General features: G+C 32.9%; 1 protein-coding gene and 1 long non-coding RNA gene across 3 annotated transcripts in view; one reads left to right on the top strand and one right to left on the bottom strand.

The window, feature by feature from the left end:
• The window catches only part of LOC114333249 (nucleoplasmin-like protein), a 37657-nt gene that overhangs the window by 2880 nt on the left and 11554 nt on the right, over positions 1–23223 (top strand). For both annotated transcript variants that reach the window (XM_028283112.2, XM_028283110.2), the window contains exons 3-4: positions 12817–12966; positions 14492–14610. In XM_028283112.2, the coding sequence (XP_028138913.1) occupies positions 12817–12966; positions 14492–14610 (269 nt within the window). The remainder of the gene's footprint in view (positions 1–12816; positions 12967–14491; positions 14611–23223) is intronic.
• Positions 20165–21438, bottom strand: LOC126883943 (uncharacterized). The gene is made up of 3 exons (XR_007697772.1): positions 21067–21438; positions 20897–21001; positions 20165–20840 (listed from the first exon to the last, which is right to left on the bottom strand). It is a non-coding gene; the product is annotated as an uncharacterized LOC126883943 (long non-coding RNA).

A 23223-nucleotide genomic window follows, 5' to 3' on the forward strand; every position in this document is an offset into this window, starting at 1 on the left:
ATTTGTTCCAAAGTTAAATTGATTTGGATCATCCATGGGAATGCACATTTTATCAATGAAATTCGATATGTATAAGACATTCCAAAAGTTGCTAAAGATAAAATGTTTTAACAACCCATTAATCATTCTTAATTAGTCACTGAATATTATTTTTTAATATTTATTTATGTAGAATATATTTATTCATTTATTATATATTTATTTATTTTTAATATATTATTTTTTAATTGCCAATCAAATGTTCGCTTGATTGGCAATTAAAAAACAGAGGGGTTTTCGATATTGTATTGCAAAGAATCCCGAAAACTGTTTGGGATTTCATCAATCGATGTTCAAAGATTATCATCTTACCTTGGCAACATCGAAATTTTCAGTTTTTCACATAGTTTCTGAAGATTAAAAATGGCTGATTTGGCAATTTTTAATCGCTTATGTCAAAAACTATCAACTTTAGAGAAAAGTCACTAAAAACCTTTTCTGTTTGAAATGAACCAAAAACCCTAAAAAAACTTGTTCGATGCAAAAAAATTAATTTTAGGAAAAAAACAAAAAATTTTTGACCCACTTTTTGGACCTGGCAACATGCAAATTTGTTAAAAGGGGTCCTTTTGGAATAAGATTGAGCAAAAAATCCGAATCGGAATATTTTTCCTAACGGATGCGCAGTGGCTTTCTGGACTACATACAAATTTCTGCTACACCTTGTCAAATATACAGCCAGTACTGGCGCTAGAGTATAAGGCGCCCGCCGGTAAAACTAGCATAGGCGCACTTAGGTTTTTTAACATAATTAGTATTTTGTATAACACCAGAAGAAAAATACTCAATTTCATGCCCTCCAAACAGGAGCGCCCGCCTGCAGTGCATCCCTTGCAGGCCCAATATCGCCAGCCCTGTATACAGCGATACTTAGCGATTTCGTCTACTTGTGTTGAAAAATAACTGGGAACACATCCAGTAAATTGTTTCTGTTGACTGCCCATAGTAGGTGGAGCCTAAAGGTACGATCCTGTCAACGACTACAGACAGCAACTGCAGGCGGCAGTAAGAGTTGTCACCATAACGATGTCATTACTTGACATCATGGTGACAACTCGGTTGTTGTCGGAATTGTACCTTTATATCAATATGGCCAAGTATCACAGTATAATATTTGACAAGGTGTAACAACTTTTGTTTTACACTTTCATCCAGCCAGTTTGTTTTTTCTTATGAAGCTTAGTCTACTTACTGACTTTTTCCTAGCATTTTTCTCTGAACAAGCAAAGCATGCTGTAGCAAATTGTTTTGGTCAGTATGTAAGCAAAATGCCGCTGAGCTGAACAGAAGCTGATAATTTTCAGACGAGTATTATTAATTGCAGAAATATCAAAAGGGAGCATTTATTTGTTGACGCTTAGTAAGTCTGGGTGTACTCCAGATTCTCCGCTACCAGGACTAAACACTGAAATAAAATGAGCAGAACATGGGAACGCAGCTAATACAACAAACACTTAACCTGAACATATTCTTGTTTGTAGATGCTCAATCTGTTTGGAAGAAAATGTTTGTGTCAGTACATACCTTTATAGTATTTCTGCCATTAGTATGGTATAGTTAGACCCAAACCCAGACATCCAAAGTGAAAGTTATCATCCAACACCAAATTGTTCTATATGGTCCACATAACGTTCAGAAACAAGTCACCATTTTGAGCGTCAGGGGTGGGGGAGAAATCTGTAAATTTGTAGTTTATTATGTTTTTCATCAATATTTCTAAAACTATACGGTTTAGCATGAACAACCCTCTATACAAAATTGTTTTACATTAAATTTGAAATAAAAAAGGCCCTATGCATAATCCTTCTAAAATGAATGGTTCCAAAGTTACGGAGGTAGTATAGTAGAATTGGTCCAAAAAAAGGCTTAACCCAGACATCCAAAGTAAAAGTTTTCCTTCAACACCCAAGTGTTCTATATGGTCCACATATTGTTCAGTAAAAAGTTACACCATTTTGAGCTTCCGGTTTGGGGGGGAGATGGGGGAGAAATCGGTAAATTAGTAGTTTTTTATGTTTTTCATCAATATTTCTAAAACTATGCTTTAGGGTAAACAATGTTATATAAAAAATGTTCTACATGAAATTTAAAACAAAAAATGTCCTATACATAATTGTTATAAAATCAACGATTCCAGAGTTACAGAGGGTAAAAAGTGGAGGTTTTCGATACTTCTTATATTTTTTGGGCAATGTATGGTATAACTAGACCAAAAACCCAGACATCCAAAGTGAAAGTTATCCTCCAAAACCAAATTGTTCTATATGGTCCACATAATGTTCAGAAAAGTCACACCATTTTGAGCGTTGGGTTTGGGGGAGAGGGAGAGGGGAAAAATTGGTAAATTCGTAGTTTTTCGTCAATATTTCTAAAACTGTGCAGTTTAGGCTGAACAACCCTCTATACAAAATTGTTCTACATTAAATTTGAAATAAAAAAGGTTTCATGAACAATCCTTCTAAAATGAACGGTTCCAAAGTTACGGAGGTAGTATACCCTATTCCACGAACATACGCCTGTTTTGGATTACTTCGACAACGGTCTGTGTATCTTCCTATATTATACCAATTTCAAAAATATACGAAAAACTTTCAGCTATTAATGTCAATAAGGGACCTGGGCCAGATGGTATTTCTCCCATTTTTCTTAAACGATTCTCTTTTATTCTGTCTCGGCCGCTTTATCATATTTTTAATAAATCCCTTCAGTTGGGGGAATTTCCTGACTTTTGGAAACTATCCTATGTCACTCCAATTTACAAAGCAGGTAATAAAGCTGACATACGAATTATCGTCCTATTTCTATTCTCGGCACAATTCCCAAGGTATTTGAGAGTATTGTTACTGATTACCTTAATTATGACTGCTCTTGGATACTAAATTCTCAACAGTTCGGATTTTCTTGTGGTAAATCAGCAGAACTTAGTTTGTTGCTTTATGTTGATACCTTGTCTGAAGCTTTGGAGAGGGGGTTGCAGATTGATTCAGTGTATACTGACTTCTCCAAGGCTTTTGATAGGGTGAACCATGATCTTTTGTTACATAAGCTCAAATTATATGGCATAGAAGGTTCTGTGTTGAAGTGGTTGGGCAGTTACCTAATAAATAGAACACAGCAGGTTAGGGTTAATCATCATTACTCCAACACTTTTCTAGTAACCTCTGGTGTACCTCAGGGCTCTCATTTGGGTCCACTTTGTTTAACCTGTATATTAACGATATCGTCACCTGCTTCTCTAACACTTCTGCTCTCTTATTTGCCGATGATCTTAAATGTTATCAAATCATTAATAATCAAGATGATGCAATATCATTGCAATCAGATCTAGATAATTTAGCCAACTGGTGTCTTGATAATGGGATGGATTTGAATGTCAACAAGTGTCACATTATCCGGTTTTGTCGGAATCATCATTTATCAGTATTTAATTATACCATAAATGATCAATTATTGGATACTTATTTATTTATTTATTTACGGGCCTTACCCATTATTACAGAATAATTTAAGAGCTAAAATATACATTAAACCTCAAAATAAATTATAAAAATATGTAAATATACATAATTACAATCACAAAATGGTAACATTACACAGACATTATCACAGGTAATAAATTGACAAATATTATTTGGACACTTAACACTAAGGCCCGGTACTTTATGTCTCCGTTAAGAGCCGGTTAGTTAACCGGGGTTTAATCGGGACAGAAATATATGCATAACATAGACATAAACGCAATTATACTTATTATTATATTCATAAATAATTATAATAATAATTATAATTGCTTTTATTACAACGCAAGAGGCCCTATGAGGTACTTTTCTGTCCCGATTAAACCCCGGTTAGCTAACCGAGGTTTAACCGGGACATAAAGTACCGGCCCTAAATCACCTAGCTACCCATAAATATACTTATAAATTTATAAATTAGTGTTCTTCCCCAAGCGCTAAATCCTTAATAAAGCAGATACGGTAGAGTTGTTCTTGATTCCTCTCTGAACTTTAACCATCACATCAACAATATTACTCAAAGATCCATGAAAATGCTTGGCTTTGTTAAAAGGACAACTCGTGATTTCACGAACGTGTTTGCTATTCAAATGCTCTATTGTTCTTTAGTCAGGACGCACCTTGACTACTGTTCTCCAGTTTGGTCCCCACATTATTTACACCTCAAGAACAAACTTGATAGTGTTCAACATAATTTTCTTAGATATATTGGGTTCAAAAAACACATCAATAATTATAATTATACAGATATGGAACGATTTTTGAATATCTCTTCTCTGGATGTCCGTAGGAAGCGTAAAGATCTTACAGTATTGTTTAATATTATCAATGGCATATATTAGTGCCCTGAACTCCTTGCTAAAATATTGTTGTTTGTTCCACCACGATCAACAAGACAAATTCAAACCTTTCATATTTCTTTTCATAGATATAATTACTCATATTTTACTTTTGTTCCTAGAACACTAAGACTTGCTAACTCCCTAGGTGACCTTTTACTTTTTGGTAACTCTGTTGATGTTTTTAAGAACCATTTAACCAAATTAAATATTTAGCAATGTCATAACCTTGTTATTTGTTAGTAATTAATGTTTTGTAATTATTTTACTTTGTCATGTCTTTTTAAATGTTTTGTACTCTCTCATTTTATTCTTATATATTCAACACTAATTATCAATATCTTATTAATGTATTACCGAATTGGGCTTGCCCGTATAAATAAATAAATAAATATTTTACTGTGCAAAATAAGAAAAACGAAAGTAAATTGCAAATTACATTGTTGTTTATTGGAATAATTATTAGTGCCATTTACTTTCGTACTTCTTATGTTACACACTAAAATATTCGTTGTCGAAATAATCCAAAACAGGCGCATGTTCGTGGAATGGCCCATATTGCATAATTGGTCCAAAAAAGGGCCTAACCCAGACATCCAAAGTAAAAGTTTTCCTTCAACACCAAATTGTTCTATATGGTCCACATATTGTTCAGTAAAAAGTTACACCATTTTGAGCGTCCGGTTTGGGGGGGGGGGGAGATGGGGGAGAAGTTGGTAAATTAGTAGTATCTTTACATATTTCGTCAATATTTCTAAAACTATGCTTTAGCGTAAACAGTGTTCTATACATAAATGTTCTACATTATATTTAACAAAAAAACATCTGATACATAATTGTTATCTTGCTTATTCTTGGCCCTTCGTTTCGCTTCAGTCCACGTTGTATTTTTCGTCCTCAGAATTTCTACCACTTCATCGTTCCAGGTTATCTTTGGTCTCCCTCTTCCAATCTTGTTTTGTACTTTTGCCTCCCATATGCGTTTTACCTGTCTATCATCGTTCATTCTACACAAATGTCCAAACCATTTAAGCTTGTTCCTACCTAGTATTTGTGTTATTGGTTCGACTTGTAGTTCTTCTCGCACACTGCTGTTTCTTATTCTATCACGTCTTGTAATTCCTTTTACTTTTCATAGGTACTTCATGTCCATGGAGTTTATTCTGCTTTTCGATGATTGTGTTAGCACCCAGCTCTCACTACCATAGGTAAGGATTGGCCTGAAGATTGTTTTATATACCATCATCTTTGTCCTGCTGCTTACTTCTCTCTTTCCAATGAATGTTCTGTTTAAGCTGTGGTACATTCTGGATGCCATGGTTATCATTTCGTTGACTTCTTCTGATCTTCCTCCATTCTCTATTTTCACACCCAAGTATTTATATGTTGTTACTTGTTCTAGTTTCTTGTTATTTATCTCTATATTTACTTGTTTATCTTCTTTCCCCATGACCATTATCTTTGTTTTCTCCATGTTTATTTTCATATTTCTCTCTTCCAGCTCCTCTTTCCACATTATTAGGTTCCTTTTGAGGTCATCTTCGCTGTGTGCTAGTAACATCAGGTCGTCTGCAAATGCACATACTGAAATTCCTATAGGTTCTAGTCTGTGGTAACCAATGTGTAATTTGCATGTCTTTGCTTCCATTACTTTTATGATGTCATCCATGAGTACGATGAATAGTGTGGGGCTCAGTAGTCCTCCCTGCTTCAGTCCATCATTTATCTCGAAAGTTTCAGAATGGGTATTATCTTTCCTGATGTAGCATTTGTTACGTTTATATAAGCTTTGTATAGCCTGCCTCAGTTTGAGGTCAATATTAAATATTGCTTAAGTCGGCTTACTGCCAAAACCAACTAACTCCACTTTTTAAAGTTTTGAGGAATCAATGTTTTAAACTTTAATTTGAAATGAAAAATCGTTTGAATTTAAAAATGATTTAATGACTGAAAAATATTAAAGTAACTAACATTATAAACGAAACATTTTGTTAAAAAATTATTAAAATGAAGTGAAAGTTAAAAAAAAGTACAAAAAACATTCTTTTTTTTTGGCACTTGTCGGGTTTTGGCTGTACAAAGTTAGTCAACTTCTAGGTAACTTTGAACATCACTGTCCTCCATATCAGGCACTTGTCTTGTTTTGGCAGAACTAGAATATTGTAAATGATAAAATACTATTTTATTTAAACAGAGATGTGCAGACAACTGCACATATCTGTGTTTGGCTGAATAAAAGTGTCATCATTGGAATTAGTTGTTTTGAGACCCTTCTGTTTCCCACATTTAAAATCTGCTTTGAAGTGTCTGGTTTCATCAGTACATTCTTTGATAGTTATTAAGTACAAAGGCGTACTTAACTCAGAATCGACAAAAAGTGGAGTTAGTTGGTTTTGGCAGTAAGCCGACGATTTCTTCGTTCGAGACTTTCCCATACTTTGTATTGTGAAACTTTATCGAATGCTTTTTCTAAATCTATAAATGCTGCATATACTTCAGTTTTAGTAGTTCTCGTTTTTTCTGTTACTTGTTTGATCGTAAAGATGTGGTCTTGGGTACTCCGGCCTTTCCTGAACCCACTTTGTGGTTCTGCTAGGTTGTGTTCAACTATTGAACTAACTTTTTTGTTTAAAATATATTCGTACGATTTTGACACCACACTTAACAACGTAATACCTCTGTAGTTGCCGCATATTCTTGTGTCCCCTTTCTTAAAAATGGGCAATATAATTCCTGTTTTCCAATCTTCTGGTACAGTACCCAAGTGCCATGCTTTGTTGAGAATTTCTGTTAACATCTCTACCCCTGACACCCCTAGATTTTTCAGCATTTCTGGTGTGATCTTATCATGGCCTGCTGATTTTCCTACTTTTAGATGCGAGATGGCTTTCAGTACTTCATTCTTATCGATATTTTTGTCTTCGTCGTCGTGTTCTATGTTGGAGGTGGTCGTTTGTTCATGTGACTCATTACTGGTGGTTGTTCCATTTAGTAGATCTTGGAAATGCTCCTTCCATCTTTTCATAATTTCGTCTTCATCTGTCAGTAGTACATTATCTTTTGATTTGATCTGTCTTATGTTTGGTTGTTTGTCCTTTCGTAGGTTCTTCAAAACTCTGTAGAGTAACTTCTGATTTCCTTGGCTATTTTCTTCTAATTTTGTTCCAAATTCTTCCCAGGATCTCTGTTTGGCTCTGGTTACTAGTTCTTTGACATTAGTACGTTGTTCTTTATATAGCGTGTAATTTTCTTTTCTTTCTTTTCACTTGATCTTTAATTTCTTCGTTCCACCACCTTGTCTGTTTTATATTTGTATTTACTACTATTGTACCACATGTTTGTTTTGCTGCCTTTAGGATGGTATCCTTAAATTCTAGCCAGAGTTCTTCTAGATTCAGACTTCACCATATTTGTCTTCTGTTTTCGATGTGTGTTTCTGTAGTGTTTTTATATTGTTCAGCTTTTTTTTTGTCTTGTAACTTATAGGATCTGATTGATTCGTTCCTATTCTTGTTCTGGCTTGTCATTTTTGTTATTTCTTGATAGTTATTATCCTCAATTTTCCACTTAGCTACTAATAAGTAGTGGTCACTGTATATTTCTGAGCCTCTATTAACTTTCACGTCAGTTATTTCTTTTCGATTTTGTCTGTTGATTAGTACATAATCTATTATTGATCTTTCATTTCTGCTTCTAACTTCTCTGGTATATTTGTGTATATCTTTGTGCATGTAAAACATATTCGTTACTATCAAGTTGTTCTCCATGCAAAAATTGATCAATCTATTTCCATTATTGTTTCTGGTCTCCTCTCCATGCATTCCAATTACATCTATTGTGTCATTTCCTTTTCCTACTCTACTGTTAAAATCTCCCATGATGATTAGTCTGCCATTTACGTTTTCCACTATATCTGTCAGCTCCTCCCAGAAGTCATCTTCTTACTTGCAACTTCATCTTCACCTGGTCCATATACAATTATTATTGTTGTGTTACTAGTTTGATCTATATTCATTTCAATTTTTAATATTTTCTCAGATATAAATTCCCATCTTGTCATGTGCTTTATATGTTCTTTTGCTATAATGCAACCAACCCCTGCGGCCGCTCGTAGCTCTGGTTTTACTCCACTGTATAACAGTAAATGTCCCCCTTCTTGTTCTATGGTTCCCTGTCCTTTCTTTTTTTAATTCTGTTACTGCTAGGATGTCTAGTTTGTAACTTTCAAATTCCTGTACGAGTTCTCGTTTTTTATCGTTGATACTTTTGATGTTCCACGTTGCTATTTTCAGTATTTTCATTTTTGTGTTGCTCGTTGTGTCTGTTAAGATCATATCCTTATTCGTTTCCTTTTTCGTTGCCATTTGTCGGTCCATTTCTTCGTCTATTGTCATCAGTTTTTTGACCTAAATTTTTGTTTTTCCGTAGATGAGTGTTTTTCTAATCTATTTTCATTTTCAATCCAATCGAATTGTATGTTATCAACCCATAATTTTTTATATCCAATTCTCACTCTTTTTCCTTTCTCTCTTTCCTCTGATGCCCTCCTTTTTATTATAGATTGCGTTTCTAGTTCTTTTTTAGTGAGGTCGTGGTCAATATATTCTCTTATGTGGATGGTTCTTCAGTTTCTTTTTGGCTTCCATTACTCTCAGTTTGTCTCCGAATGATTCTAATCCTATGATGCATTTGTTTTTCCCTATGCTATATACTTCTTTCAGGTCCACTTGCAGTTCTAGCAAATCTGTCATGATACTTTTGGCTTGTTCCTTTAGACATTTATTACCGACTTTGTCTCTATACCAGTAATGACAATGTTTTTTCTCTTTTTGTCTCTTTCATTCTTTTCTACTTTTGTTGTGAGCAGTTCTATGTCTTTTTTCATTCTGAAATTTTCTTCAGTTAAAACTCATATCAATTAGTTCTGTTATCTGTTTAGAATTTTCCTGCTTTATTTCCCGAATTTCGGTTATGAGGTTTTCCAACATTTTCATCATTTTGTTCAGTTTTTGTTCGCTGTCGTCTCCCATATTTAATTGTACACCAAGTTTTACTCAATAATTTACTATTGCTGAATTGTGTGTTGCCTATGCTATCAGCGTATTTCACTCTTGCTGTATGTATTATGTGTTGCCTACTCTACTTTTCTGAATAATATGTGGACCATATAGAATAATTTGGTGTTGGAGGAAAACTTCTACTTTGGATGTTTGGGTTAGGCCTTTTTTTGGACCGGCTGTACTATACTACCTCCGTAACTTTGGAACCATTCATTTTAGAAGGATTATGCATGATTTTCATTTCAAATGTACTGTTGAACATTTTTGAATAGAAGGTTGTTCATGCTAAACTGCATAGTTTTAGAAATATTGACGAAAAAGGTAAAAAACTACGAATATACCGATTTCTCCCCCCTCTCCCCCCCAAACCAGACGCTCAAAATGGTGACTTTTTTCTGAACATTATGCAGACCATACAGAACAATTTGGTGTTGGAGGAAAACTTTTACTTTGGATGTTTGGGTTAAGCCTTTTTTTGGAACTGTGTTTTTTACTATACTACCTCCATAACTTTGGAACCGTTCATTTTAGAAGGATTATGCATAGGACCTTTTTTATTTTAAATGTACCGTTGAACATTTTTGTATAGAAGGTTGTTCATGCTAAACCGCATAGTTTTAGAAATATTGACGAAAAACAAAAAAAACTACGAATTTACTGATTTCTCCCCCTCCCCACCCCAAACCCGATGCTCAAATTGGTGACTTTTTTCTGAACATTATGTGGACCATATAGAACAATTTGTTGTTGGAGGATAACTTTCACTTGTTTGGGTTTTTCATATAGTTATACCATACATTGCCCAAAAAAATATAAAAAGTATCGAAAACCTCTACTTTTCACCCTCCGTAACTCTGGAACCATTGATTTTATAACAATTATGTATAGAACCTTTTTTGTTTTAAATTTCATGTAGAACATTTTGTTTTAAATATCATGTAGAACATTTTTGTATGTCGATGGCTTAGTGTGAAAACCTCATGTCTCATTTTTTTTTCGAAAATTACATTTTGGTGGTTTTAGTTTGAAAACCTTGTATCTCACAATTTACAACTGTTAGAAAAATTCCAAATACACTAGACTATTTTCTACAGTCGAAAAAAGAAACCACATATATCAATTGCTTTCTTGATTTAGTGTGAATACCACTTATATTTATAACCAAGAATTTGGTACTTGTACTTAATTTGGAGCGTTTGTTTGAGAGATTCGACTTGCAGAAATGTTTTTTGTGAACAACCAAAGGTAGTCCGGCATATAGGAACATTTTATGAACCTTAAATCAAAAGATTTATATTGTATCGACATAGTATTTGGAGGTGTGCAATAAGCTATGAAAATGAAAACCTCGTAAATAATACTAAACACAACCTCATTTGAGATGAAAAACACATATATCAAGATATGCAAGGTTATCATAGTTACTTGGGCAAATGCTCTATATAATACTGCAAGGATATTTATGTGTTTTTCTTAGTTAATATTTGTATTTCCAATTTAATAGCAACATTTAACACTTTTAGCTCTGTGCGAATATCAGATATTTGTCTCAATGTGCTCGAATTAAAAATATTGATGAAAAACGTAAAGAAAACTACTAATTTACCAACTTCTCCCCCATCTCCGCCCCAAACCGGACGCTCAAAATGGTGTAACTTTTTACTTAACAATATGTGGACCATACAGAACAATTTGGTGTTGGAGGAAAACTTTTACTTTGAATGTTTGGGTTAGTCCTTTTTTTTGGACCAGTTATACTATACTACAGTAGAGCGTCGATAATCCGAACCCTAGTAATCCGAACGATCGCTAATCCGAACGCAAAAAAAATAATAAAATTAAAAAATATGATTGCGGACCGAATTTTTGGATTTAATAGGACAATATGGGCAAAATATGACCGCAGATTTTTGTTTTGTTTATGCAGAAATACATACAATATATTTGTTTATTATGCAGATGTTTTATTCCTTGTAACTAAAACGTATGTACATGTACTATGATTATGAGCTTTGTATGTATTTTGAACATATGTTCGATAATCCGAACAATTTGATAATCCGAACTACCCCTGTACCAATTAGTTCAGATTATCGACGCTCTACTGTACCTCCGTAACTTGGGAACTATTCATTTTAGAAGGATTATGCATAGGGCTTTTTTTACTTCTAATTTAATAGAACAATTTTGTATAGTGGGTTGTTCATGCTAAACCGCGTAGTTTTAGAAATATTGACGAAAACGTAAATAGCTACGAATTTACAGATTTCTCCCCCCCCCCCCCCAACCTGTCCCTCAAAATGGTGTGACTTTTTCGGGACATTGTGTGGATCACATACAACAATTTGGTGTTGAAGGATAACTTTCACTTTGGATGTCTGGGTTATGCCATCTTTTGGATCAATTATACTATACTACATGTGAATAATGATGTGGTTTGTGAAGTTTTGTGACTAAAAATGACAGTGGCGTGACAGTTATATAACTCCGGTATTTAAAAACGGTGACAGAGACAATATAAAAAATAAAAGAAATAAAAGATTTGGGGGTATCATTTATCCCACACATTAACAATTTGTCAAATAAAGCATACCGTAATCTAGGTTTTATCACAAGAAACTCTTAAAGATCTTTCCGTACTCAAGTATAGAATTTTATATCTTACTTTCGTCCGTAGCATTGTCTTATGCTTCTATAGTATGGTCACCATACTCTTTTAACCATATTTACACCCTTGAAAAAATTCAATATAAGTTTCTCCGGATTTGTGCTTATAGATTAAACTTAAAGAACATGTCTTCGATGGAATTAAGTCAAGGCTAAATATCAGTTCCTTAGAAGACTAACTAAATGTGATTTAATTTTTCTCTATAAACTACTTGACCATACCACCGACTGTTCTGATTTATTAAGTCTTATCAACTTTAGATGTAGCGCTAGAATTCTTAGAGACATGCCCGTATTTTCTATAAAACACTATCACACAAACTATGGCAAATTCTCTCCAATTAACAGGATTCAGACACTGGGAAATGACTTTAGTCAATCTTATGATCTGCTGGATATAAGATCTGTAAGATTTAAGCACTGTTTGACTCGGTATGTTAGGGATCGAGTGACCTTTACCTTGGAGTCTTCATTTCCTTTGATTTTAATTGTCAGAGATTTTCATTTTAATAATATTTTCAGGAAATTTAATTAATCATAATCATTTGTTTAACAATATTTAATAATTATTTAAAACTTAGTTTAGTATTTGTGTTATGGTTAGGATACTTTATATTTTTTGTTATTTGTAAAAATGGGGACATCCCGTAATAAATAAAAAATAAATAAAATGCTGTAATTTGTTATTTATTTTAGGTGAAGTAAATGTTGTACAAGTAGAAGCTATGACGTGGAAAGACTCAGTTAAAATCCCAATTGCCACACTAAAAGCCGGAGGCCCAAATAACCAAGTATTGTTAGATCTGTCATTCCCAGACCCACCAGTCACATTTTCACTTATACAAGGTAAGTTCTTTACATATTTATTTTCCCCCTATAAACGTATAACTAAGAAGATTCTTGTCATCAATTAAATAATAATTTCCACTGACAATAAATCAGTACAGTAAGGCCTCTTTTTATGCAGATTATTTTTATGCGATTTTGAAGTTATACGGTTGGTATTTCATTCAAAAATGTCTATTATTAACAATTAGTATAATTAATATTAACTACTCCCATCCAATAGTCTGAGAGTTTGCAATTCGGGTATTCCTCTTGTTACATGATGTACCATGCTGCTGTTAACTGAATTTCGCATTGAAAGGTATTAGGTCTGGATCCCGCGTATAAAAAAAAGTTGATTAATAGCAAGCTGAAAATTTGTTAATAGCTTGAGGGTGTCTAGTCGGACAAACTTTGATATATGGGAACACTGGAACAGGAGAAGTTTTAATTGTGGAACAGGTTAAAAATTTGGAACGGTCATACCACGAAAACATTACATGTATTTTGTCCGACAGAACTTCCAATTGATTTGTTACCCTTTCATTAAACTCTAATGCAAAAATCAGACTACTATTTATCACCAAATGGCCAATTTAATGAGTGGAACACGTAGAACATGTCAAATGACAAGAATTATGACAGGTGATAAATAGCAGTCTGATTTTTGCATGAGAGTTTAATGAAAGGGTAACAAATCAATTGGAAGTTCTGTCGGGACGAAATACATGTGACGTTTTCGTGGTCTGACCGTTCCAAATTTTTAACTTGTTCCACAATTAAAACTTCTCCTGTTTCAGTGTTCAAATATATATCAAAAGTTTGTCCGACTAGACACCCTTAAGCTATTAAAAAATTTTCAGCTTGCTATTAATCAACTTTTTTTCATACGTGGATCCAGACCTATTGATATTGTTGAGTCCTTAAGGGACGGAAAGAGAGCCAACTATCGGAACTAGGGAAACACTGACTCTAACTTATACTTTTGTTTAAAGGTTTACAACATTCATAATCGTAAGGTTAGGAAGATGTTGTTTCGCGGGGTAGTTGTTCAGACACCCATCTCGCACAAATGCTAATTTTAATGTGAATACTAATTATGAAATATTAATGCCTCTCTTTTACCCCTCTTCGAGTTTTTATATCAATTATTATTTTGGACTTTGAAAGTGAGTATCGTTACTTACTAGCGAGGTTACCTAAACAAACTAGATCATTCAGCCTTCGCTTTGTTTGTGCTTATAGAAACGTCTTCTGTATCAACCTAATTATGCTTAAATTATATACATATTTTGGATACATATTATATTGTACAGTAAGGATTTTTTCCCTTACTGTACATCCTAATCAAGCTACAATAACGAGAATTTGCCACAAGATGTATCACGTATAATGCTAGGACAAGGTATCGAATCTGAAAAACCTGATTTTTCACATTCGATAGTTGGAAATGGTAGGGACGATATGTAATGAGTATTAAGAGGACTGAAGGATCATAACTATGTACATTTTTAATATATGGTCTTAAAATTTTGTTACTTTTTAGGTAATGGACCAGTTCACATTGTAGGCCATCATTTAATTGGTAGTCCGATGGAAGAATTCGATGAAATGGATGAATTAGAAGAGGAAATGTTGGATGATGAAGAAGGGGAAGAAGGAGCCGTAAGTATTCCCCATGTCATGTTCTTTTATTGTTTTTAGATAAATCGTTTCTTAAGACTTTTCTTAATAAATTTCCGTTTTATGATTACAACCACCTTCTTCCATATTTTGTAAAGCTTCAATGTTTTATGATGAAGTTCATTTTTTATGAAAAATATTGGCACAATTAAGCATGGCATAAATATGTTGATGTACATACGTGTTTTTAATATACTATTTTTATTAGGAATAAGCCACAGCTTTACTTTAACATAAGTGTATATTGATATTTTTCATTTCGACTGCAGAAATCAGTCTCAAAACATAAAACTTATGTTATAGGTTTTGTATTTTGAGAGTGACTTCTGAAATGGAAACCTAATGGTCAAAATAAACTACTTAAAATAAAATTGTGGCTTACTTCCAACAAAAGTAGCATATTGCATTAATGTGGCATAAGAAAATAGCTTTAGAACAGTATTGTCTGTAAAAAGGTACATGCCTCAAAACATTTTCAATGTGATTTCATCAAATTGGATACATTAATATGAACATTAACACATTTAGGGACACATCTTCATACAATCATGTCCCTTTATAAGTTTCTGCATATGCAGTCGTGACTGTGAATGTGTTAAGACAAACTTTTCCGAAGACTTCTGGAGTCCTGGAGCATTTCTTGTTTTTTTCCCATTTTGTTACCTATTCTTTCTAGTCCGAATTGTTGATATAGGATTCTTGTTTTAATTGTATTTGCATCTGTAATTATTGTGACGTGCGTTTATGTTTCTCTCTGTCTCTCTCTAGTTCCATCCCTCCTTTTGGGATATTGGGAGTTTATGCATTTTTTTGCCAAAAGTGTAAGATTACTGTCTGGTAGGGATAGTGTCTTCTTTTGTTTTTATTCTCTGGATATACTGTGTACTAGTTCCTTCCATCATTCTCCATTTTTTGCTATTTTCCTTCAAGACAAGACATTTATTTTAGGATTAATTTAATTCCAGTATTTTTAATTATGGTGCATTAATTACCAAGGAGTGTACCTTTTTGTAGTCAAGAATTTGGAATAACATTGTTTTCCAGGTTTATAAACTGGTCTGGAATTAAAAATAATATACAGTAAAACTGTGATTATCTGTGCTCCATGGGATAGGATGTGGCATAGATAATAATTGGAAAGCATGGATAATCTGGATATTTATTTTCAGTGCAGTCACTGAAGGTTTTCACCTCTGATTTCGTTGAACCTCCATCAATTTTCATGAAAATTGGTGAGTAATTAGAGGATACCTCAAGGAACAAAGGTGACATGATGCCAACTTGCCCTTTTACCCTGGAAGTGGATGCCACCCCTTCGCGGGGGTGAAAATTATTTTATTCAAAATAATACCATAATTCGATAGAGGGACAAATTATAAGCAAAATTTGTTATATAAAATTATTAAAATAAATCAACACTTTTTGAGTTATTAAAGACCAAAGATTTTATTTTTTCGTAAAAAAAATGCATGTTTTAAATCGGTTTTTCACGTATAAATCAAAAACTATAAGCTTTGACAAAAAAGTTATTATTGCTGAAATTGAAGATAATAAAAAATTGAATACATTCCTCACATAAAGAACTAAACTTATATTAATCAAAGTGAGTTATTGTCAATTGAATGTGTATTTTTTTCGACGAGTACTCAAATCTAAGTATTCAAGCTTAAATAACGGGAAAATGATGCAATGTATAAAATATTTCTGCTAAACATTTTCCAAAGTACAGTAGAGCGTCGATAATCCGAACTAATTGGTACAGAGGTAGTTGGGATTATCAAATTGTTCGGATTATCGAGCATATGTTCAAAATACAGACAAAGCTCATAAACATAGTGTACTGACGTTTGTACTTACATATGTACATACGTTTTAGACAAGGAATATAACACCTGCATAATAAACAAATATATTGTAGGTATTTCTACATAAACAAAACAAAAATCCGCGGTCATATTTTACCCATATTGTCATATTAAATCCAAAAATTCGGTCCGCGATCATATTTTAAAATTTTATAATTTTTTTTTGCGTTCGGATTAGCGATCGTTCGGATTACCAGGGTTCGGATTATCGACGCTCTACTGTACTTCGGAATACCTATCAAATGAGCTTCAGAACAAGGTAATAGCGTCAAAATTAAGCAAGTTATAATGAAAATAAAGGAACTGTTTCGAATTTTTTAGGAAAATGAAAAATAAAATATACGCCATTTCCACAAAAATTAAAATCTATAGTAACACTTACAAGAACTTCTTTATATTAGCATAAGTAATGTGTTCGATAATTTTGACTGATTTAGAATACACATTTTTGAAAAAAAGATAATTAAAAAAATCATAATTTTTAAAATTATTGTAATTCTCATATTCTTTTGATAACTCCAAAAATACTCAATATACGTAAAAATTATATATAACCAAATTTTAGCTTTTGCTGTGCCAAATATTTTACCTGTTTTACTATTTCTATAGGGTAAAAACTAACAGAGATAGAAACGTTTAAATCTTAAATTTTGCTGTGGGAACCATGCAACCGGGGTCAAACTTTTATTTTAAAAAAAGTAAGGGGTTTAAAAGATTAGGTTCAACGTGCTTAAATAGCACTTGGAATTAACTTTCAAACTGTTTTTAGATGAACCTGATATCGTAAACACGAACTGAGTTATTAAAAAAAACAATAATAAGTACTTTGACAAATGTTTAATAAGTTTGTTATAAAATGCATCAATTTCCCGTTATTTCAGCTTGAATACTTAGAGTTTTTTACTCGCCGAAAAAAATATACATTCAATTACCTATAACTCACTTTTAGTTAACATTAAAAGGTTTTTATAGTAAGGGGTTTATTTCATTTTTTATTAGCTTCAATTTTGATAATAACTTTTTTGTAAAAACTTACACTTTTTAGTTATTGATGAAAAATTGGTTAAAAACATGCATTTTTCTCAAGAAAAATTAAAATCTTTGATCTTTAATAACTCAAAAAGTTTTGATTTTTGAAATTTGTCCCTCTATCGAATTATGCGGTTATTTTTAATAAAATAAGTTTCACCCCTGCGAAGGGGTGGCATCCAGCCCCAGGGTAAAAGCGCAAGTTCGCACCATGTCACCTTTGTTCCTTGAGATGTCCTAACCACTCACCAATTTTCATGCAAATCGATGGAGGTTCAACTGGAGGTAATAGCTCATATCCACCTTCAGTGACTCCACTATTTTTATATATGGTATATAATGTAGTGTACACAAATACATGTTTCTTTTTCGTCTTAGCCTTCGATCATCCATTTTTGAACAGTATTCTCTCAACTCGTTATCAAATTCTATCCTTAGCTTCAGCTATTTTTTTTTATGTCATCTGCCCATTTCATCCGTGGTATTTTTCATGGTCATACATAATTAAAAGGTAACAGAAAAATATAGCCCAATTGCATAAAAAGATAACTTGTCTTAACACAAAACTCAAATAGTTTAGTAGAATATTGGCAGCTTCCTCAGCCATCTGATTGGTTACTCTATTGATTGATACAGTCCCATCACTTTCTTCTTCCCGATTCTCATTTTCAGATGAATTAGTTTTGAAAGGTTCTTTGATTTTTCAAATGTTAATGAAAAATCTTTGCTTGCTTAGCACATGTTGGCACAGATTATTATGGCTTTCAACACCATTATGATGCTATTTCGATAAAACCTCAAAAATGCAAGTTTGAGTTACCAGAAAGTAGCACGGATAATTGGACCGCGTTATGCATAACTCGACCAAGCGCCACTTTTACCTTTTTGAGAAAAATGAATTTAAGTTTATGGCGTTCTGAAAAATCTATTTAACATTTTAAAAATTTGATTTTTAGATATATTTTTAAAAACGGTAAAATGAATTTTGTTTGTATTATTATTTAAAGTTTTAAAATTATATTTTAGCTGATATAGACAAAAATGGCGTTTGGTCGCGTATTGCTTTTTTCGTTATTAACATTTTAATAATTTGCATAAGTCGTTTACTAAACCAAACTGTCGCTTGGGAGGTTTATGCGAATTAAAACATGTGGTTTATAGAATATTTTTATTGTTTTATGACAAAACTACATTGTAAAACTAAACATAACAACAGTGTTGTATCATAAGATAGTTACTATCTTATAAAACTGTAGTCTGATATAAAAACAAAATTGGTATAAGACCTTACTAAAGTTCATCATCTTCAAGATCAAAATCAAGAGGTCCATTTAACCCATCTATATCATCTTCCATATTTGGATCACCAGTCAATTTTTTGTAAAACTCTTTGGCATCTTTTGGAATAAGGCTAAGCAAAAATTTTAGATCCTCAAATTTTTTATCTGGTATTGGCTTCCCATCTGGCCATAGCAGCACAAGTGATTCTTTAAAATTTTGATAAAGTTCTGATGATGGTCTTCCTCGTTTCTTTTGTAGACTTATCTCATGAGCTTCTTCGTGGAAAGAATATTTAACAAAAAGTTTTTTGCGGCATTCTTTTCTGAGTTCAATCTCTTTGAATTTAAGCCAATTAATTTTATTATTAAAGATATCCACTTTTCTATTGACGACTCTTTTTTCCAAATTACAAGTACCGAAAAAGTGTTCCTTCTTCATTTTGTGAACGATTAGAGGATTTTTTTTTCGGCACGAACTCATTACATTCATGTAGTCTACCGGTGAATACATTCTTTGTTGGAATTTTAAGGCGCATTCAATGTCACCAAAATCTGTATCATTTGGCAAAAAACTATGGCCAGATGTAAGGAAACGTAAAGTGATTCTTTCCAGTAAAGGATGCACATCAAAAATGGCATTTAACATCAAAACTATTTTAATGTTTCGGTTCTGCCCTCCACAGCTGTCCGACCACAAAATTAAATGTTTACATGCCTCCATATCTCTAGCTTTCAACACATGTCTAAATAAACAAGAGCCAACTTCTTGGGCCCCTCTGCCGGCTTCGCCTTCTAACCACACATAACAATGGCCTTTATTATGTTTAGCTGTATGTATACCTAGATTATAAAGCCAAAGTTGGCGTTTGTAAAAAACTACATTTGTAGGTATACGGGGAAGAGGCAGTGTTTTTTCCATATCAAAACACAATACTTCAAGTTGTTCGTCAAATTTTGCACGCTTTCTGTCTGCATTTAAAGCTTGTCTTGCTTCTTCAGCGGAATCGATGTGGTTATCTCTCTCAGTTTTATATTTAACTTGTTCTTCTGTGGCGCTGTTGTTTATTAGAATTTCTAATTTGTCACAAAGGTTACAAGTGTCTTTTTTCAGTGGTTTTCTTCTGAAATTAAAATGAGTTAAAAAAACGTTTTTGTACTTCGAAAACGACACAGGTGAATTATTAACTTGCTGCTTGTACAAATCGTACATAATGGGCAATGTAGTGTCTGCTCGTAAGTACATTGAACTTGTTTTTTCCCTTGCATAATGAGACTTATATTTTGGAAATTGTTCAATATGTTCTAATATTTCTTGCAATCGTTCTTCTGATATTTTATTTTTTCCGCCTGCTCTTCCTCTTAAGTCTTTAACTCCTTCTATCCTTTTTTTTGATTTTAAGGCATTATCCACTTTTGCACTCGAAATTCTTAGGGTTTGCAACAGAAATGTTTTGCAAACTACGTGGCCATTAATATTGTACACCCTGGAGTGCATTTTTTTAGTAGAATTTTGTTTTCTTTTTCTTTTTATTGGACCTTCTTGAACCATGGCGCAAATTAAGGCACGTTGAGCATCATGCGAACTTACTTCATAAAATTTGTCGTATTCTTGTTTAGCATTTTCAATGCCAACTTTCGATAGACAGTCGCATTTGCACAAATACTGACGAAACTCTTTTTTTAGTTTCATTTCTCCTTTTTGTGTAAAGTATGATTTATTTTGAATGCAGTGTTTTTTGCGGATTTCTCTATTCTGACTAGGGAACTTTCTCTTTCTCCCTTTTTTTGGACGGCCCTGATATTTTTTTTCTTTAGATTTTACGCCATTCTTTTCCCCATCATTTTCTCCTTTATCGGATTGCTCCATCTCTACTATATTGTTATCTTCATTAATATCTCTGTTGACAAAATTTAAATCTTGACGATATTCTTTCCGACCCGACTGTCAGTCTTCTTCTTGATTTTGATTATCATCCATTACTCTTACGTCACCTATTTCATTTTCCTTGTTTGAATATCCATCCGAATTACTTCCTTCCTACAAATAAAGTAAATAAAAATTTAGAAATCGGCTATTTATTTGGTTTTTTATACCTCATAAATTATGTCTGGTAATTTTAGATTAAATTCCACTTCCCGAACCGTTTGTAAATCGCTGTAAGTCTTTGGGGAAACAGCTGCTGTATGAGTACTTTCTTTCTATAAATAACAATAACTAAAAATTAACAAAACTTAGTTAAACATTAAAACTTATAATAACATACCTCACTAATATCTGTTGCTGAGTTAAAATCAACTTCCTGTAACGGTTCTAAGTTGGTATAAGTCTGAAGCGAACTTGTTTCTTGCCGAATACCTTCTTCCTATAAATAAAGTAAATAAAGATAAACAAAACTACTGTAAAAATTTAAGTTTTTAATTTACACCTCAAAAATAATGTCTGGTAATTTTTACAATACAAAATAACTTACCTTCTCCTCGTTTGTTATTTCTCGAGCACGGTTTAAAATTAGAGCAGTCCTCTGCAACATATTTACACGCTTTTTTACACTTTTAAACACAACTTTTATAAAAAATATAACGCGACACTTTTTATATTGCTCAACAGACTGAACTGAATTAACAAATTAACAAGACGGAAACAATGATGCCAAAATCCCGCCGATTTCCGTTTTTGCATAAGGCGACCAAGCGCCAATATTATGTCGCATAGTCTTATTATGCTAAATCTAAGTCACTTAGTCGGGTATTGTCAAATGTTTACAGACATTTAGTCGATTTGGCGTTTAGCTAAAAGTAAAATATTTTCCAAAATACAGATTTCTAGGCTTTGGTGATTTTTTCCCAAATAGGTAACGTCATTACTTGATAGATGGCAGCATTATTCCAAAAAACTTGAATTTGGCGCTTAGTCGAGTTATGCATAACGCGGTCCAATTGGTGTTCTAGTATATATCATTCTTTTATTATTTCTAAATACATCCAAATTTTTTTATAAAGTTATGAATTAAAAGTTTTTATTATGAATTAAAATATTTTTTAAAATCTGTTGCAAATCTTTTTACCTTGTGTAGTTCAGCAAAATGGAAAAAACTGTTGGTCATATTAACTTAAGAGTAGGTACTAAACACAAAATGAATCACTAAAATAAATGTAATTGAAATTGAGGCTTTGATTACTATTTGGTCACATTGCTAGACCTCACAAATTCGGAGGAATATTTGCTAATTTGCAAAGCAAACACTGAGGCAAAATAAAAGAATAGAGCAGGATTCAACTCAAATATGTAATTTCCAATTGCTCAAAATACATTTACCACATTTAACCCTCGTAAAGCGGTGCTTAGATTCTTACGTAAACAACAGTGCGGGGTGCATTTGCACCCCATCTGTATACCCATTTTTTATATGTGAACGTCGGGGAAATTGATTTGAAAGATAATTTAGAACTTGTTTATTATACTGTGAAACATAATTTCACAAAGTACTCATTTCTTCTTATTTCTTCTTCAAAAAAAAATCTTATCGTTGCAAGACAAACACATGAATTTTTCCACAGAGTGATCAACACAAAGTTTTTACACTCTAATACAGTTATGTCGGGACTTTCAGCCTTTTTTTCTCTGGCATAAGTAACACCTACCTTATCCTGTAACTGTTAGCTCCAGGTGGAACATCAGAAACGTCCAATTCAGGATACGAAATTTTCATCATTTGCACCCTAGTCATCTTTCCAAAAAAGTAAGTAAACGCAAAGAGTTTTAAATGCTGTAATGTGTGGAATGCGTTTGGAATTGAATTTAATGCGAATAAAAAAATGGACAAAGATCAAAAAAATTTATTAAAAAAGATAGGTGATAAAAACGAGGTCTGGGGTGCAGCTGCACCTTGCTCCGCCTTACGAGGGTTCAACATGGCATATGAATACAAATATGGAACCTTACCATGAAAAGTGGCCAAATTGATTGTAGTGTGGCAGATTCGTGCAAATATAAGAATTGTGCATTTAATGATATATAATTTGGACTGACATACTACACATATAAAAGTTCAAAATTAGATATGAAACCATCTCAGATTTTACCTTTTACAAACATGGCGACGATACATGTGACTAAACTGTATGCATTTTACAGATTCCCAACCGTAAACAAACGCACATAGAAGCTAAACAGGGTCGTACTGAACTGAGGTGTATCATATATTTTACTGTGAGTGAATGTACTATTATGAAACTGCATTCTGTATATTTTTTCATGTCCAGAAAGGGACATAAAACTTTTTGAAACATCAATAAATTAAAATTTTGGGTTTTCTTACTTTTATAAAAGTGATTACCACAAGCTATTTTTACTTTTGAACAAGTAATACTTTATGTATATTAAAAGTTCATTAAACAGACTACACACTATAAAACATTAA

This window comes from Diabrotica virgifera, chromosome 4, assembly GCF_917563875.1.
Source record: "Diabrotica virgifera virgifera chromosome 4, PGI_DIABVI_V3a".
Taxonomy (NCBI): Eukaryota; Metazoa; Arthropoda; class Insecta; order Coleoptera; family Chrysomelidae; genus Diabrotica; species Diabrotica virgifera.